Source organism: Macrosteles quadrilineatus, unplaced genomic scaffold (assembly GCF_028750875.1).
Source record: "Macrosteles quadrilineatus isolate MER2022 unplaced genomic scaffold, UCM_ALF_1.0 Scaffold_1__1_contigs__length_201487025, whole genome shotgun sequence".
Classification (NCBI taxonomy): Eukaryota; Metazoa; Arthropoda; class Insecta; order Hemiptera; family Cicadellidae; genus Macrosteles; species Macrosteles quadrilineatus.
This window is the reverse complement of record NW_026542594.1, coordinates 156,320,879-156,341,226: the sequence shown is the minus strand read 5'-3', so window position 1 is coordinate 156,341,226 and position 20,348 is coordinate 156,320,879. Positions and strand designations below refer to the sequence as shown.

Here is a 20,348-nt window from a genome sequence, read left to right as displayed (position 1 = left end):
AGTACACACAATGATTTTTCCACCAGTTCTGAAGCAAATAAGTGGTTGAGGCATCTTCATCAACTGTATCAGTACCGAAATGTATTATATATGCCAAATTATTCACTTTTTGTTCCATCTCTTGTGGTTCAGTGAATGTGTGTCTTAGTATTGAGTGATAATTAATCATCGTATATACTAAACAAGAAAAATTATTGATTTTAAAAATCCCCTCAAATATAGGTTTAATTGAAACATTGTCTAAGAAACCTAGCACTATTTCTTTAGGGTGTATAAAACACACATTGAGAAAACATTTACAATTCTTTCTCATTTTTCTCTGGTTTTTACAATTTTTTTTTACAAAATTGAAACTTTGAACAAACATTGATGACAACTAGACAAAGCTATTTTACCGACTGCAACCTGGGTAGTGCTGCTATCTATCAGAATCACTTAGTACTATGTCCAAAGCCAGTTTTATTGCAGAAAATTGCCATCCAGTATAACCATAGACGAATAGAATAACTATAGACTGTTAAAGGAAGGTTTTGGCGCCCACCACTAGGAATGCCGTGTAGTTACGGCGCACACCGCTGCAGGCAAGGAGCCGTATGCTACCGGCAGACGCTGCAGCGGTGGACGCCAGAACTTATGCTAACTGCAGCATAGCTGACGGTCTATATTTATTCTACTTGTCTATGGTATAACTACTGTTGTTTTTACTGTAATTCAGTTTATCGGCGGCAATGTTATGCAGCGGCGAGCGTTAGTTCAGCTCCTGGCGCCGCCCCGGCATCTAGCGGGCAGCAGCGAACGTGTTAAATGATTGAATTAACAAGAAACGAATTATAAACAAAACATGACCTCTACAATGCTTCCGACGGCACTAACAATAAAACTTTCTTCAGCTGATCTATAAGGAGTATTTTTTATCAATGGTTAAAAGGTAACAATCTGTATGATATGAAAATGAAGAAAACCAAAAAAGAAACCTGTTCACCACTCTGAAGACAGAATATTGATCAACTCTTCCTATCCGATTGTCTTCCAGGCCAGGATACAACGTCGTACATAACGCCAGGAACTCAAATCATTTTTGAACGGTTCATTTTTGTAGGTATTTACCTGTCATTGCCTTGGATAAAAAAAAAACTAACATTACACATTTTCCTTCCTGGTAGCTTTAAGGATCTAAACGAAAATGGCGATTTTATTAGTACCCCTAATCTAAAAGTGATATTATCTTCAGACACTTAAAGGTAAGAAGAGGAGATTTTCATCTCTAAGTGATTAAATGAAAGCAGTTTCTCTAATTTAAGGGCCAAAGGAGACTGGATTCTTACACGTCTCTGGATGACCAAGTAATCAAAAATGTATATGGGATCGATGTTAAAATTTACATTTAGGTTAAAGGGTAATGATTGAGGTTCAATAAGAAATAGGAGGCAACCATTAACTCGTTTTGTTTTATATTTTAAGAATTCAGAACTCCTCCAACTTTAATAAATAATCCTAAACTAACTGATTATTCAGTTTTACAATAACTAGCACAGGGTGAAATACAACAATATGCAATTGTTGCACAAATTCAACACTACAATGTATGTAAATTAATATTTTTCTAATGTATCTATCCAATATGGATGGATTCCTCAATTTAAAAAAACATCAATCAAAGCTACATAAATTATAAGATTCATTAAAAATAATTACAATTAATAAAATACTACTAAGCTATTTACACAATCACTCATCAGTGACTGGATCATACATCCTTCCATTACTTTATCCAATAATTTGATTTAAAAAAGAAAACCTATGTTTACTCATTACAATACGGAACCAAGTTATAGTCAGTTCATTGTGTATGGATCTGTGATTCAATACACTGTCGTTAAAGTTTGGAGCAGCATTTAGTAAACAAATTTAATATTTAAAATAACTACTATTGAAGATTAGACCTTGTAACCTCGCATTGACCTGAGTGTGGAACACATGAGCAAAGTAAGGGATAAACTGGTACACTCTAAGATCCGTAGTGGGTAAGTAATCTAAGATTCAAACCCAAAACCATAACATTGCATCCAAGGTTCTTGCTCCCGAGGATTCTCTAACTTATCTGGCTATTTAATTGCAGTACCTATCAAGTCCTTATTATATAAAAATATTTTTACAACATTTCAATTAACCCCTTAAAAACACCTCATGTAGAGTAAATGTTCAAAAACTCATATTTTTCAATAAATTATGACTAGCTAACCCCTTAACAAATCTAGTTTAATGAAGAAGCACTCACTAAACTAGACCCAAAAATATCAGAATTCAAAAACTCAGAGTCATGAGCTAAAAACTAAGTTTCTTTAAGTTTTCTCTGGATTAATTAACATATTGAGTGCAAAACAAACGCCCATGCTTGACTTAAAATATGCATATCGTAACCATCTAGGTACCAGGACTCCCAGTGTGTAGAAAGAACATGTTGAATGGTTTAAATTTTTAGCGTCTTTGCTTTAAAGTCCTATTTAGTATTACTTATGGTTTTATTCATTACAAAAGTTGTTGTTGTACTGCGGAAAGGTTGTCTCTTTGATTGTTGTATAAATGCATATACCACACTACACTGTTTTAACGAACTTCCCTCGCAAAGATTTAGTCCAGAAAACAGCTGTTTGCCACCAGCTTAATCAAATGAGGTTTCATTACGTACTACTGTACTGTAACGAGTTTTTACCAAACACCAATCAGCCAAGTTGGCAATGAGTGGTTATAAACAACAACATAACCTTTCTTAGAGGTTATGAGTAGTATTTGTTAGTCCTTTAGTCGGTGGGAATAATTAGCCGGATTTGTACAGATTTTGTATTGTTAAGTTAGCTTAGAGTAGTATGGCGTAAAATATCATACGTCACACGTCCAAAATGTGTTTTCCGCCATCGACCTCGTCTTGCACAGGTACGACCACACTCGTCCGGTACACTCCTATTTTCAGGACTAGTAACGTAATTTACTATTTAATACTACTACCAGTAGCTAACAAATGAATCATCTGTACAAAATAGTAATTGTGAATCAGGTCATCATGCTGAGTTATGAATTTTAGGTTCGGCTAGGGTACTGTACTTCAGAAAGAATGTAGGGATATGAGAGAAAATCAGTTTTGCAGCTTGAAAATACAAAAACGGGAATTTCATTAATAATACTGTTTAGACTCACTGATAAGGAAACATTTAGGCCTACCTGCACTCAAAGTGTTAAAGTATCCAAAAGCATAAATATTACCTAATTAATCATTTAGTAGTCAGTCTTACAATTTGTTGTACTACAATCTAAGTCTATATCACCCATTTAACAATAAAAACAACAAAACTGCTTGAAAATTTATCACAATTTAGATGCTATATACAAAAACAGTATTCCGTTAACAAAAAAGAACAAACCAAACAATAATCTAAGATGGCCAAACAATGTCTTCTATCCATTCCACATATGCAGAGACTCGAGTGTAGATGGCTGGCAGTCCGGTTCCACAAAGTTTTCCAAATGAAGTGATTCCGATGATCTCATACATACACTTGCTGTGGTGAGTTGGCCTTTGAAGAGGTCCCCCGGAATCACCCTGAATATCGAAACAATCATTATTATTACATCTAAAACTCAATATCTAACGGTTTTATATCAGTATCCGCAAGAGTATCCAAAGAATAAATATTTCCTAAACAAATGTAGGTAATAAAGTCAATCTTTTAAATCTCAGTTCTTTCAGTCCTACAGATTATGAGTTGGTTTACCAACGCTATTCTTGTCAACTTATTTTCATTCTAAAAAATCCAGAAAACTATTAGTGCATACTTTCAGTTTTAGATTGGGGAAAAGATAGGAAACTGCATGATCACGATATGCAACCCACATAGAATCCAACTACCACCATTCATTGACATTGTTGCTTGCAACAACTCATTTTAGCCAGGCTCCTCTCCCTCCCATCATCTGTCTCTCATAGCTAGCATATACAGAAGGTTCTTACCTAGAAGTAACAACAAATTTTAACACTCTTGAGGCACACACACACATTGATTTTGAACAGGCGATAAAAGCTCAAACGAGCTCTTATCAAATTATTTGCTGCACACTGCATACACACCGCTAGGTTTTCAATCAATGTTGTTCTTTCTGAGCGCTTGGAGAAGGGCGTGTATTGTGACAGCGCCATCATGTGTAAGTTAGTGTGCTGTTTGCTTGTCAGCAGGGCCACCTGAGATTGAATTTTTCGCCCCCTCCCAAAAAAAGTATTTAGGGGGTTTGCGTTGTTTTATGAATAAAACAAAAGCTATTGATTGCCTTTTTTAGAATTGTCATTGTAATTTATTACATTTTTACGAGTTTACCTTAAAATATTCGTTTGCGGTTCGCCGATAACCTCGTTAAATTGTTTACCTTCCAAAGCCAGGTTTACCTTCCAGGGCGGTCGCCCCGCTCTCAGGGCGGCCCTACTTCTCAGTGTGAGCTCAGCTATTAACACGGAACGTTATAATTGTTGCCAGCCTGTAGCTTAGAATGCGAGCTTTATTTTTGTATAGGTTAATTATTACTACAACTTCCTGTGAAATCCCGTCTGGCAATACTTTTGTCCCGGTTTCGGGGATTTTCTCTCTTCGAGCCACATTACAAGGACACTGGCTACATATCCAGTCAGTGCTGCTACCCTTTGGTGTTTCAGTGAACTAAGTCCACTCTCTGGGTTAACGCAGCACAATCACCGCTGTCCTTTTGTGATTTGTCAGACTGAAATATTATTTGAATGCCAATTGCGTTTGCTGATTCGGTGGCAAGCCGTGACTTCGCGCGGGCCTTGCTGCCATTGGCGAGCGCCTGTTTGACGTATGCCGCAGTGAACGTATTAAGAAATAGTTGTCTGAATGCCTTCATTTAGTTCTGTACAGTCGGAAAAGAGGGAAACGGCACAGCAGCTGACTGTTGTCGGGGCAATCATCAATCCCGTGCCATTTGACAATTAGCGAGTGTGTGGGTTATGTTTGTGGTTACAACCACTCATTAAAAATTATTATACTAAGCTGGTGTCTGGTTAAACTTATTACAATAGTATGCAATGAACACCCATTCGATTAAGCAAAAAATTCTCTAATAATTGTTAACCAAGAGGTAGGAAATTACCTGGCAAGTGTCATGTGAGGAGTCTAGGTAGCCTGAAGCACACAGCATGGAGGTTTGGATACCTCGAGGCAGTCTCTCCGATCTCCGACCTCCCAGGAACTTCTCATCACAGGTGCGGTTGTCCATCACTTCCAGGGACACCTTCTGTAGGTTGGGACTGGAAAACAAGCCTGCAAACAGTTATTGACACTGGATTTAATCTATGTTTAGTCCTAATTATTTTTAGGGATATTTATTTATTTTATTTATTTATTTATTTATTTACTACATGTCATTACATCATTTTTTGACAGGACATAAAGTCATATACATGATATACTAAAACTAAGAAATAACAAAAATGCCTTACTAAATTATTAATCTAACTTAACGTCCCTATTTAAATAACATTCTATAGAAAAAAAATTTTTTGTTTTTAACCAGGTCTTCAGGGTGGATCTGAACTGTGTTTTACTATCAATATTTTTTATGCGGAGTGGTAACTTATTGTAAACTTGTGGGCCTATATATTGGGGAGATAAATGAAATTTCTCTAATCTATGGGTTTCAGGCTTAATATAACTCTTAAATCTAGTGTGGTGGGAATGAATGGGTTGGTTCATGAATGAGGAGAGATTGTCTTTAACCCAATTTGAAATTTCTAAAATATAGTGATCATAAAATGTTAAAACCGAAAATGTTTGAAAAAGACTTTTACAAGGAGTTCTACGAGGAACTCGCCCAATAATTCTAATTGCTTTTTGTTGAAGTTTGAATATTTTGTTGGAGTGGCATGAGTTTCCCCAAACCATAATACCATATGTCATTATTGAAGAAAAATAAGCATGATAAACTATAAGCTGAGTCTTCAAGTCAACAGCTTGTCTGATTGCACGAAGAGAGAAAATACAGCGGTTTAATCGTTTAATCAAATTAACAACTTGTGATTTCCAGTTAAGATTTTCATTAACAGTTATACCTAAAAAATTCACATTTTGCTGCAGTGGCATTTTAGAATTTGATGTTGTAATTTTACCTGTTTTATATTGATTATTATTAGAACTAAACTCTATAAGCTGAGTTTTATCATCATTCATAACCAACCCATTCACCTGGAACCAGTCTCTGAGCGCTTGCACCTCCCTGTCGAGTGTGTGTCGCAGGGAGTCGATACTGGGTGCCGTACATAGCACCATTGTATCGTCTGCATACTGAAAGAGTTCCATATTGGAGACTTGAGGTAGGTCATTAACATATATTATGAACATACTAGGGCCCAGTATCGACCCCTGAGGCACACCACATGGTACTTTCCCCCAAGTTGAATAAACAGTTTCATTATTTTTTGTTAATTTAGTTCTCTGAAACCGATTAGAAAGATAAGAAGAAAATAAATTAATTTCTTTGCCTTTAATACCAATTTTTTTAAATTTACCAATGAGGATGTCGTGATCAACGCAATCAAACGCCCGGGACAGGTCACAGAGAACACCAGCTGCTCTCTGAGATCCATCCAGAGCCCGTGTGATGCAGTTAACCATTCTTGCCATTGATGTTTGACAACTGTGCCCTTTTCGGAAACCAAATTGAGTATTGTTTAAGATGTTGTTACCTTCTAAAAAAGATCTATTGAATATCAATAGCTTTTTCAAATATTTTGGAAAAACATGGAAGTAATGCGATAGGACGATAATTGTCTAGGTTGTTTTTGTCGTTTTTCTTAAATAATGGTCTAATTTCAGAATATTTTAATTTATCAGGAAAAATTCCCTGCTCCAGAGACTGGTTTATGAGCTTGCACAAAGGTTCTTGGATAAAGTCTATTACATGTTTAATAACAAATAACGGAATTTCATCCCACCCTGAAGCCTTGGATGGTTTCAAAGAAAACACTATCTTTCTTATATCAGATATGCTTAATTTATTAAATGTAAACATATTATTTTGCTCACTGACCATGAAACTCATTGCCTTTTTTCCATCTGGATTAGATTGAACCTTATTTTTTACATTCAGAAAATTCTCATTAAAACTATTAGCCAATTTTTTTTTATTTTGTAACTATTCTGTTGGGATGTATTCTCAATTTGATATGGAATTTCATTGTCCTTTTTATTTACGCCCATCTCCTTGTTTAGTACAGCCCAAGTGGCTTTAGTTATATTCGATGATTTTTTAATATAATTTTCATTTGACAGTTTTTTAGAAAGGGTAGTGACTTTTTTGAAAATTTTTTTATATGTCTTAAAATAGTTGATAAAGTCTTGGTTTTTGTTCCACTTTGATTCTTCGTGCAACAAACGTTTATTCCCTGCCGAAATTTTTATTCCATTTGTAACCCAATTTTTGTGTTCACTTTTTTTATTTGTGGATTTAAATAGTTTTAAAGGGAATGCATTATTGAAATTCAACAAAACATTTGAAAGAAAACTATTGTAGTTAATGTTAACGTCAAGAGAGGGGTCAAATTGCCATAATGATGATTGTAAATTGTTCCTGAAATTTTCCATGTTATCACATGAAAAAAATCTTCTAAAAATGGATTTAGACTTAGTTAAATTTTTTGTGTTGATTTCACCCAGGCATAATAATAGAGCTTCATGGTCCGAGTCACCTGCATTTATTACAACTTTATGAGCCTGGCTGGTTAAAGATCTATTATTTGAGAAAACATTGTCAATACATGATTTAGACAATGGAGTAATTCTTGTGGGATCCACAAAATGATGTTTTAAACCATGCTGTTCACAAATGTACTGTAATTGCTTTCCTCTGTTACCGCCATTCAAAAAGTCCATATTATGATCCATACAGATAACAATATTTTTTAACTGTAATTCGTGTGAAATCTTATCTAACAAAGAGTCAAATTTGCTCAAAAAACATTTATCAATATCATGATTTGGAATCCTGTATATTGAAATAAAAAGGGTTTTCCACTGAATTATCTCAATAAAACTAGCTTCAAAAGAGTTTTCCTCATTTTCAAACTTTAGATCATTTCTTAGTTTAAAATCAAGTTCATTAGATACTAAAATAGCAGATCCTCCTCTTTTTTTAATTTTCCTACAAAAATAGTCCCCAACCTTGAATTTTCCCAATCTATTGACAGAAGAGAGTATATTGTTATCAGACAGCCAATGCTCATTTAGAGATATTATTTTGACATTTTTTTCTAAGTTTTCAAGAAATAAATTTAAATCATTATAGTTATTCATGAAGCCTTGAATATTCCAATGCAAAATCCAAGGTTGTTTATTAATATTATTTGAACTACTGATTTGTAAAACATTTTTTTGTTGCAAGACTTTCATTGGTACAGAGGAATTTATATTAGAACATTTTATGGAATTATTAAAACAATTATCTTTTCTTAGATCCCTATATGTACATGCAGAAATATTTTCTTTGTCATAAAGATCTAGTTTAAGAGGCGGTCGGACAGAGATTCTCGGCTGCCGGCACTGGCCGTCACTTTAACATGGAGCGCATATAATAATTCCTCGTTTTCTGGTCTATCCGTGTTCAAAAAATTATTTCCCACACTCAAAACATTGTAAATGTATGTAGGAGTAAGACTGTACAATATAAAAATCATAATCTTTAATTATAAGCCGGATATAAAATAAATCATTTCTTACATTTCCCATAAGGAATTGCAATACTTTCTGCTAAAATATAAAATGACTGGCACTATAAACAATTCTGGTGCAAACGCCATATTGAAGAGCATATATTCATTAGTGTATTGAGTGTGACAGATATTTATTTTTCGATGGTTAACATTAAGTTTTGTATTTTTTTGTAAAAGCTTGCAAAAAAGCCTTGCTTGCCGACTGAGTACTAGTTCGACGATGTCCCGGCCGATGGCAGCACAGTCGATTGTGGACTGCAGAGCACGTTTTCAAACCGCGCCAAATACAATTCATTTAATACATTTCTGACATACGTGGTATATACGATTAAGGTCTTCCAGGAACCAAATCCACCCTCCGGACCAGCACTGCGTCGTAGCCAAGCCGGCTTCTGACTCATGGATTATCTTGGAATTGCGATGTCCCGTTTTATTTAGGTCTATAATACTCGAGCTAAGATAAAACCCCAAGTGCTAATCCGAAATCCTATTTATATATTAGAGGCACAGGATAGGGCAAAATCTAGAAAAAAAGCCAGAGCCAGATTGCAACTTCAAATGGCTTTGAAACGTAAAAATACGACACATAGGACCTACTGTTTTTATTTTTTATATTTTTTTATATTTATATCGTTCCATATATCTATATAAATAAAATACAGTTTTGTCTGTAGGCCTACATTGCTTAGAATCATGCAGTTTCTGGTTACATTATGTTTCATAGCCTAAGAAAGCCGAAACGAGTCTTATCTCAATTTCTGTCTGTCTGTCCATTCTTTCATTCTGTCAGTGACGCCAAAATGTCATTTTACGTGGCCTACTCCTAGAAAACTAGAATATTTAAGCTCTTTAAAAAGGCCTGGAGAGAAATTGGGAAATTTTGTGTTTAGAGGGTCAAAAATTAGAAAAACCAATTTTTACCCCATAAAACCCCGTTCCCATGGTCCGATAATGCTGATTCGCGAACTCATTCAAGTTTATCCCGCCTCCCGCCTTACACCTTCAAACAAAATTTCATCAAATTCGGGCAAAAATTACTCAAGTTATCGTGTTCACGGACACACATATATATACAAATTTGAACGAATGGTGTTTTTGGCCTCTGGGGACATCAAAATGAAAAAGTAAATCGGTTCCGGGCGTAGGTCTTACAATGCCACTTACGGTAATAGCTACCTCATTACAGGGAAATTCGCTAAAATGTATGGGATAGGCCAAGTAGTTACATTATTGAGCCCAGTAGCACTAGTATATTATTTATAATTGAATACATTATCATGTATTTTTATATTAAAATTAAGTGTATAAATCAAAATGTCTTACTGGAAGTGCTATTTGTATCTCCAAAACATTTTTTGTGTCGAAAATTAGCATATTGTGCGGTGACGAACTGAGACCTGCTGAGACGCAAAGGGTGGGTGAGCGAAGGTAGCAAACCAGTGAAAGTGAAACATGCGGTGGGACAATAGACAAGGGCTAGTTCACAGGCTGAGGGTAGTCGAGTTGATGCTTTCAAGTTTCTAGGTAACACAGGGTTGTCAACCATCTCAGATCCCGTTATGCGACAGCCACGAAACTGGTGGCCAGGGGTGGTACTATTACAAAAATCTGTTTTGGGAGGACTGTGTTGTTGCTCGTGACGCCTGCAAAATATGGGATACGGGGCTCTATCCGACCGCCTCTTAAAGCTGGAACTTTGGAGCACAGGTCACTGACACTATATTGCCCATATTTTCCACTTTCACTGGACACTTGGTTCGCTGGCTCCTTGAGGTCATCATTGGTGTTGTCTCCATGTGTTAAAGGTGGGCAGGTCCGAGGTTGGTAAGGGTAGAGGTCATTGGTACTGGTCATGGTACTGGTATTGTCTCCAGATGTAGATTGCACAGTTACAGGAGAACAGGTCTCAGGCTGGTTTGCACGAAAGGCGTCAGGGGAAGGTTCAGCTTGTAAATATTTACTTAGGATGTTATGTTTCAAACTGGCATTAAACTCCTCGTAAGAAAGTCCATTCCACAGCACTCTGGAGGCCCAGCATTGTTTGTAAGATATTATTTCTACCCGGGCTCCAGTGAGCCTGTGAAATTTCACAATATTGGCTGCAAAATGTTCCACTGGTATTTCATCCCGCACACACCCAATGGCTGAGCAGATTAATTTATAAAATCTCTTTTTTTTAAAGTCTTCAGTTAAATCTGCGAAAGCTGAATCATAATCTTGATGTTTAGGTTTGGCATTAAACTTGCCTTTGGTAACAAGACCATAGACTCCGGCTCCACCTGGGACTTGTTGAAAGGCAAGATAGTCAGTTAAGCAGTCAGAAGCAAGTGGTTTGCCAAAAAGTCTCTTAAAAGTTACTGCCACACCAGCCGACATCTGTCTGTGTGCTCCAAAATCGCCTGATATGGTGTGCGCGAAAGCATTATTTTTTATTAGTTTTTCTTCCGAAATTTTATCTTCCATATCCATCTCCAAAACCTTGATTGGAATCTGATGCTTATGGTATTGTTGATTTATTTTTTTATTGTTCCACCAAATAAGGGTTTTTAAAAATATCCGAACTAGTAGAGTCTTGCCTTTAATGTTCAGGTGTAAACCATGCAGGGTATAATGTTGTCGCTTCAGTTGATTTAGGTTAATAATTGTAATGTTTTTTAACCGAGCTGCAACCTCCACGATGTAGTTATTAACCATTTGAATTTGATTATTTTCCGTACTATCCTGAGACTTGTCGTGTCGAATGGGTATGGTACATAAGAAAACCGGTCTGTCATTTGAAATCGATTTCAGTTCACTTTCTAGGTTCTTATAGATGTTTGTAAAGTTCCCCTTCAAACTGTCATTAGACCCTCCGAGAATTAGCAAAGGACCGTTTGCTTTGTCTATTGTAACTGAATCAATTACTTGCATTAACGTGGTGTTAGGCCTTACATAGCCGAAAGCTGAAACCGCACCATCACTTAGTTCAGTAATTATCGGAGCTAAGTCCTTCCCTTGGCTGTCCGCACAGAAAGTAATTTTAGTTTCATGGATCTTATTTACTCTAGTATTCTTGTATCTTCTTTGTTTTTTATTATTTCTTTGCGCTCTGTTAATTGTCTCCGAAATATCTTGACCATTCTTTTGACAGCTACTATCATTAAGAATTTCAAACCTGTTACACAAAGCCAAGGTGTGTTGTTCGGCTGATGTGGATTGCTTTATTGTCTTATTAAATTTGTTGTTAGGTCTTCCTTTAACAGTATTCCAGCTACCGTTACGGTTTGATTGAAACTTGCCAGGTTTATCACTTTTCATGGAAATACTTTCAGGAGGTTTTAATATTACTTTCTCTTCCTGTGGGATGCTTTCCCCATTTCTTCTCAACATTAACGAGATAATGGTTTCATCAGAGATTTTTCCCATATTAAAAAGGAAGGGAACGTTTTCTAATCATGTCATATGGTGTCAGTTTAGCCTGTAGAATAAAGTCAATATTTAAAAATCCAGTTGTAATAATATCGTGTACCAAAGATTCTACTGTCCAGCACATAAAAACCCCACAGTCACTGGTGTTAGACTGTTGTGGTCCGCCAAGTGCAACAAAATTAGGTGGCATTGTTCCATTAAGGTAGGTGGATAGTTTGTTTGCAACCAGAAGGGCGCTAGCTTCATTATACGGTGACATAGAGTCAAAGTACAAAAATTTGTTTTCAGGTTTATTGAACACTAATGTACTCCAGTGAGAACCACTATCTGATTGTGTTAGGTTTACTGAATCATTAACGGGCAAAATAACAATCTCTTTTTCCTTAACATTGAGTGAGTCTAGCATGAAATAAAAATTATTTGTATTCTTCACAATATGCACAACCAAGGGATTTAATATTAAGCTTGATTTTTTATCTAGGAAATTATCATTCAACAACTGAAAATAAGGTTGTATTGATAGATCAGTAAGCCATTTTCCATTCAAAAGCTCATCAGAAACTAGCAACATTTTTGCAGCTTCAATGTCAGTTTGAGTTTCAGATGTTGAATAGGGTTGGATAGTTTGTATTTCAGTTTGAGTACCTATATAGATAATGATAGATAATGATTACTAATCAAAAATTAAAATATTAGCATTAGCAAGGTCAGAGAGCTATTTCTTTACATCTGAGCTCAGTACTTTGTTTATTGGACCTTTTTCCACATGAAATAGCTATGTGCATTTGTATGTTTTGTAAAGTCACTGATGTGGTATAAAATGAAAAACGTTTCTAATATATTCGGGACTGCGGTGAAAATCCCTTTTTTATACTTGGCATGGTCAGTTTACATATAACAAGAGTAACATGAGCAAAAACCGTCATTTTGTTATTTCTTTAGGTTTTGATGACAAAAGCTCCTGGTTTCTGAAATCAATGCAATCGTGTACATTGTTGGGTACACAATGTAGACAAGGCCTTCTGCTTATCATGATAACACATTTCAACAATAGTAAACTTAACCCTGTTGGTCGACAAGGGTATTATAAAACACAGACATCATGTAACAGGTCAGGCGACAACAGGCTTTACTAATGAACCCCATCTGGTACACGCACACCATTTAAAACAGCACTCGTGTACCCCATCAGGCACTCAACGTCGCAAAAAAGCTAAAATGGAATGTAAAAATGAACACAAGAATGAGTTTGAAGCTAAATCAAGTCATATAACCAAAACTGACCTCTTATTTGCTTGAAATATAAAAACTAAAACCACCCAGATCAGTAGGAAATACTATTTTTATGAGTAGTTTATCTTTCATAACAAAAAAATACCTGAAATACAGTAACTTTTAGGTTCATAAAAGTGCTTAAGCTTACTACTTACTCTATGAAAAAAATTAATACAGAGTGTTTATAAAATTAATGCCGGGATTTTAAACGGTCGTCGCTAGGGGACTAGTCAAGATAATTAAATGATTTAAAAGTCAAATTGAAGGAAAATGAACAAAGTTTTTTCTTGTACTTTGATACAATTCGGAATAATTTAATAAAATTCAGATTCTCATCAATATTATAAGAGCGTAAAGTTGGATAAATCTGTATGCTTAGGGCGATCATCGGGTTTATCTGATGCATGTCTTAACTGAATCTTTTTAGGCACAAAGACTCTATCTTTTACAGACAACATCATTAAGTATTGATTTAGGTATGTTCAACTGAAGACTTTGTCGAGCAATTGATTTTTTGGGGCTTCTGATCCAGAACTGTCGCATTTCTTTGACGATTTCATCGATTGTGTTTTTGGCCGGCCAGGTAAATGTCTTTTTAAAACACTTAGATGCCACCAAACTCATTAAACCAGCGTCAAATTTATTTATCATCAAGGTGATTTAAATTTAGTTTAATTTAGCAATCGAAATAAACTCTGTGAACCACAGCTATTACACTCAGTGTCTTCTGTTGCGCCGTAAACATCGTACTGGCGACATGCAACATGCGAGTGTTTGGCAATAGCGGCCTACTACCCCGCACCTGTTTTGCGGATGCCAAGGTCAAAGTTTCCTTCCTTGCCACAAGGGAAACAAAACTTAGTTATTTTAGCTTCAATGTAACATATAAAACGTTTAGTTACCTTGAATATTATCCAAGCAATTAAAATTTTAAATCCCGGCATTCTTTTAAAAACTCACTGTATTGAATATGCATTTTCATTGAGCTATTTAATCAAGACTGCATAGTGTCAATTATGCCAAAGCCTCAAATTGTAGCTTATGTACTGTATAACAAAAACAGTGACTGACCATATCCAGTTCTGCCCCATCCTGTGGCAGTGAGGTAGCTGCCTGGGTCACCAGCAGGAGTGTCGAGCACTGGCAGACAGGCAGGGCGTAGGTTGTGGCTCATCTGTAGACCTGGAGCTATGCGGATCAGCGCAATGTCATTGTAACAGCTGGGCTCGTGATAGTCTGGGTGAACTGTCACCCTCTCTACATCCATGTTCTGGCCCACATCAGTGATCAGGTTACGTGTTCCCAGACGGACAATGATCGGAGGACCCCTGTAGATAGAAAGTATTGATTAATGATTAGGACAAAATATAAGGTAAGAGTCCTACTAATGTATTAATGTGAATTTTCAGCTCTACTCTCTAAAATATTGTTTGCTGAATAAATAGAAATATTTTACACTTTTTTTTCAATCGACTTTTGGATTGGCTAAGCTGTATAAATTTGGACAAATATTTTGTTTGATAAACGTTATTGAAGAATTTGTTTGGGAACTGTGTTATATGTGATTACTGTGTGATATTCAGGTCATCAGTCTGATAAAAGTTCAATATTGTTAACAATTTTTAAGATGAAACGCATAATATGTAATGGCCTTAAGCTTGTCATGGTATTGGAACAATAATCTTAACAATAATATCTGTCTAACACATGATACTGATGTCGGTTTGCACTATATTTATGACTTTGTATTGTTGAGATATATGTAAAATGTCGCACATCAAATTTCTATATATACAGACATTGAGTATACACGTACTAGAGTAGCCACTCAATGGAGGTTGTCATTACCTGAACAGCGCAGTTGCAAAGTAGTGTCAGCGGCCCGATCTACTCCACCTGGAGCTTGTCGGAAAAGCAGTTTAGTTGTTTTTACTATTACTTTGATTGTGGGCCTATGTTGTAAAATGTCATTTTTGTTGATAAATTTGTTTGTTTGTTCCTATAGGTCGGCCTCTTAGAAAGCGTCCTCCTCGTAGCATTGGTGCGAGAGAGAGATACCGAGCTGTGGGAGTGAGACAGAATATGGCTCTTCCCCCACTCCGCTGCCACCCCACCCCCACCCTTTATTTTATTTTACCTTTTATTTTACCAAATCATATGTTTTCTTGTAATTTTCCAAAGACTTTTGAATGACAATCATTAGGAATCAGCATTGAATATATAACACTATTATTTAGTTTTATATATCCGTTGTATTCAACATTGAGTGAATATACTGTCCAGTTATATGGTACCATTTAACCGAAAAACAGTAAAGCAGTAAATACCGTACTTGATTGGCTGATTGGAGGGGTGGGGGATGTGCGTGCACACACCTTCTTTTATACTCCTTGCCATCCCGGGTCCAGAGGTATTACAGTACTACGGTACATGAGTACTACGGTAATAGCTTATACCCTATATAGGAAATTCAATAAAAGGCCGTCACTAAGATGTGTGATCGTTACTTGCGATGGTGGCAACGCCATTATAATTGCAGTCACGTTATTTGCGTCTTACACGGGGGAGCGAGCTGGCGTAGTGGTTAGAGCGCGAGACTTCAGTCCCTGAGGTCCCGGGTTCGATCCCCGCCAAGTCACCAATGGATTTGATCTAAGTGACAATGCCGCAACCCCTAGGTCTAGCCTAAAGTAATGTGTACAACAATCCCAGGCTCGTGCCTAGCGTACTAGGACAAAAAAAAACAAAAAAAATTGCGTCTTACACAATCCTGGCAACATCCGCGATAATCTCCTACGATTATCTCAGTTACCATGACTCTTTGTGATTGCGGCCATATCTTAATCGCGGCGAGATTCGTGATGATTGTCCGTATCGCGGCAACAGCCGTTGCGGTGGGTCCTGTATTCGGCGTAAGTTTGCTGTGGTCATGATTTTCCACTTCGCAAAACGAGAGAGGCCATTCGGTAAGCGTCTAGTAAATTTTTGAAGTTATTAAGAAAAACCATAGTCCGAGGGGTTCTCCTACGGGTTTAGTAGTTTAGTGCTTGGGTTTAGTGTATGTCATTAAAGTGTAATAAAATCTCTACAACTTAAGCTATATGTCGTTTTGTGCTGTTTTTTGTTAAATATGTGTAAAAACAATCTTGTCAATTTATTTGTAACTATTTATTTTCTACTAAGGCTACTTAAATGAGAGATTTTCAATTATATAAAACATAAGTAGGAGTTGCAAAAAAGGTATTATATTAAAAACTATTTGTATATGGTCACCTAAAAATATATTGACTGTTAGACAGCCACAGTTACAGTATTTACTGCTCACTGTTTTTCGATTAAAAGGTACTCACTATCAAAATGTTATATACTACCCCCATTGAATATACAGGGTGCGGCAAAAAACCGATCTATTTTCTTCAGTGCACTGTTCAGCGACAGGCCGTCTGAGGGTGGTGGGAGTAGGATAGCCTATACGATGCCAATAGGCATCCGATCTGACTTTGGTTGGCCTTTCAGCTTCCTTTTCAACGCAGAAGCCGTTGTTCTAAAGTTAGTAACCCACTGCATTATTGTTATACGCAACGGAAATTCTCCATGTCACCTCAATTGAAATAATGCACGAAACTGCTAATGCTGCTGAGTTGCAATGAATGAATTCAATACTTTTTAAAAACAACTCCATAACAACCGCACGTAGCTCAGGCGACCACTGCTCTGTGACTAGAAAAAATGGCATCGTGTAGGCTTTCCAACGAGCTTACTCCCACCACTTTCAGACAACCTGTCGCTGAACAGTGCTCTGCAGAAAATGGATCGGTTTTTTGCCGCACCCTGTACTGTATAACACAATAACTATATTCAATATTGAATACAACACTATGTTGGATATAAAACGCTAAATAGTGTTATATATTCAATGCTAATTCGTAATGATTGTCATTCGAAAGTCTTTGGGAAATTACAAGAAAACATGTGATTTGGTCAAATAAAACACGTTCAGTTCGCACGTGACGTCACTATGCACACACCTTGTGAAAACGGCCATTGGCGGAGAGGGGGAAAGTACCCTCCCTCTCTTTCACCTCCCCTACATGCGCTAAAAATTTCGCGCAGGTCGTTTTCTAAACGGCCGACCTATAGTTTTGTTGTTTTTTAAGAAATTTGTGGTCCTCAGAGGCGCAATGCACTACCAACAGACTGCCCCAACCCAAGCATCAGCGGTCCGAATTATGTTGCCAAAATCGGTGACAACTATTAGCATTATCTGACCCCTCTCATACAAGTATACTCAATGATACAGAGAACATTGGTAATCCAGCCAAAAATGCCTAAACACGGCAGATAGACCACATTTAGAAAAAGGTCAAACCATTGAGAGACCATTTAACACAGTCGCTGCGGCCCATCAATGGCAGGCTCGGCCCTGGTGCGGTGCAAAGTCGAACGAACCCGATTGCCGAACAATTGGCTTTTAAATATGTTTAACAAATAGCAAATAATGTGCGGTGATGTGCTGTTACGACCAGAGTCGATGTAGTTCCCTAAAATACCCACAGATAGCTTGAAACGTAGCCGGTCTCATTGTATTGCCAATTAGAGGGAGAAAGATGGGACAACAAGTTGATTACTAAGCATGCCAGACAGGAATTCTACGGGGAAATTAGCTACCAACCTATACCACAATTAGACTGGTATTAGAGACACAATACTAACGCGTACCAACCGACCTTGGCGAGAGCCTGAGCCGCACTGAAAGGGCAAACAATGCATTACGGGCTGTGTCCCCCGGTGACGCAGCCGCCTATCACCACGGCACACCATGCGTCACCGGGGACCCGCAGCAGTGAATGTGTTAAATTAGTGAATTAGTGTTACCATTCATGAATTTGAGATATCCAAACACTACAAATTCACATTATTCATAAATGCTATTTTGATTTGAATGGATTTGATTTGCTTTATATTAATCCTATATTATGTTGGTCAGCTCTCAGACGATGGTGTGCCTTCCCACATGCATGACTAAACCACTAAAACTGTCGATTCTCTACAATCCAATAGCAATCGCCTGGCTCACACATGCTATCCGTCCAATGGAAGAGCAAACGACCAACAATATTCTGACAGAAATAATAACAATAAATAACTTCAGTTTAGGGAGGAAGACCTTTTTTATGAGTTGTATATTTGATGTTTGTGTTTCATTCCCCGATTTGTCGCCATTTGCCAGTGGCTAATATGAACAGTAAGTCTTACTAATAGAGTTATTTGCCTGGTGATTGGAGAACAAACTATCAAGACCCTAGCAATACATGTATATTTTCAAATTATTATTTTTTTATGTGAAATGTAATGAATCTAATTGAAATAAGGACCCTAAAGGTCTTGTACCAGTATTGCATAGACTCACCACTTGGTATTTCCACAGTGAGCTGCAGTCAAGACATATCTCTCACTGATCAAAGATCCTCCACAGAGGAAGTCAATCCATTCACCTCGATCATATCCCAGAGCTGCCTGTGACAAATAAACGTAAATTAAAACTAACCCTTGCGGTAATGTTTTGTTGTTTCATTTTTAATTTGAACATTTCATTTTTAAATTTCCCAAAATTAGTAAACTCTGCTAGACTACAGAAAACATACTACTATAACCCAGAATTCCAACCGCATGGTAAAAAGCGTTAAGTACTTTGAGAGAGCTTTGCCTGTCAATTCGTAGGCAGCGCCGCCAGCGCTGTGCATAGCAACGCTGATGGCGCTGCCTAGGAATTGACAGGCAAAGCTCTCTCAAAGTACTTAACGCTTTTTACCATGCGGTTGGAATTCTGGGTTATAGTAGTATGTTTCTGTAGCTAGACCATGCTAGACTGATACTTTACAAAGATGACTATTAAACATTATTATCCATTATCTTAAATGGTAATAGCAGTTTTTTTTTATAATTTTTAAAAACTAGTTCCTGATTATAAGAGCTCTACAGTAAAGGAAAGAACCTAAATTCGGATATGAGTTTGTCATAAATCAAACATTAACAGATTCTCTGTCAAAGGGAAATGATGGGCACACCATAAGCTAAGCAATCTTTTCTTCGTCTTTTCAGCGCAGTGCTGATATTCAAACTGATAAAATAATGGTACGAAGGTAGAATACACCAGAGGAAACTCAGAAGGAAATTGTTTGTGTCAAAAGTTTTTGTAATAAATGCGTGACACATAAGCTGGCACTTGGGCCTGGCACGAGTAGTGTAGGCAGGGAATGGGTGGAGGTAAGGAAAAGACTGGACTCCAAAAATTTCGCTGAGTCAATGGGTTGATTCCCTGTGTTTCATGTACTTGAGCGCTTTCAATCTACTGTTCCGAGGACAGTTTTCGCAACCCTCATTGGCACATAATGTTTTTGAAGTAGAGGGTAGTAGCAATCGGTCAAGTGCCAGCTTACGTGTCACAGGGTGTATTGGATTAGTAAAAAATAAAAAAGAATAACTGTCCCTTCCCTATCAGTTTCATTTTCTGGTTAAGGAGTACCATTACAAATTGATAATCATTTGATCATGTGTTTAAAACATAACTGTAAAAGGAAGCAATTTTTTTCAAATACAAGTCATTTTGTCACTGCTTGTATGGAAAACGGTGTGATCGACAATATTTCAATATAGTTTGATCTACTAACTTACACAGTAACATAATTAACTTGTATCTATTTAAAACATAACCTGGACCTACCATATGGGGGAACTCCCCCTTGGAAGCATCGATTCCGCCAACAATTAGAGGCAGAGGCTTTGAGCAATGGTTTTTTTGCATCAAAACAGGAAACAGTGAGGGCAGTAGAGGAATGGCATACAGCGTCTCATCTTCGGTGTATTTTTCATACAGCTTGCAATCTGTCATCAAAGT

At 36.9% G+C, this 20,348-nt stretch overlaps 1 protein-coding gene across 1 annotated transcript in view; it reads right to left on the bottom strand.

The window, feature by feature from the left end:
- Window positions 1-3,227: 3,227 nt before the first annotated feature.
- The window catches only part of LOC128988144 (transmembrane protease serine 11A-like), a 30,160-nt gene continuing 13,039 nt past the window's right edge, over window positions 3,228-20,348 (bottom strand). Inside the window, exons 4-8 of the mRNA XM_054409374.1 lie at window positions 20,175-20,335; window positions 18,861-18,967; window positions 14,522-14,778; window positions 5,155-5,324; window positions 3,228-3,598 (exon numbers count right to left, since the gene is read on the bottom strand). Of these exons, the coding sequence (XP_054265349.1) occupies window positions 3,431-3,598; window positions 5,155-5,324; window positions 14,522-14,778; window positions 18,861-18,967; window positions 20,175-20,335 (863 nt within the window). The 3' untranslated portion in view covers window positions 3,228-3,430. The remainder of the gene's footprint in view (window positions 3,599-5,154; window positions 5,325-14,521; window positions 14,779-18,860; window positions 18,968-20,174; window positions 20,336-20,348) is intronic.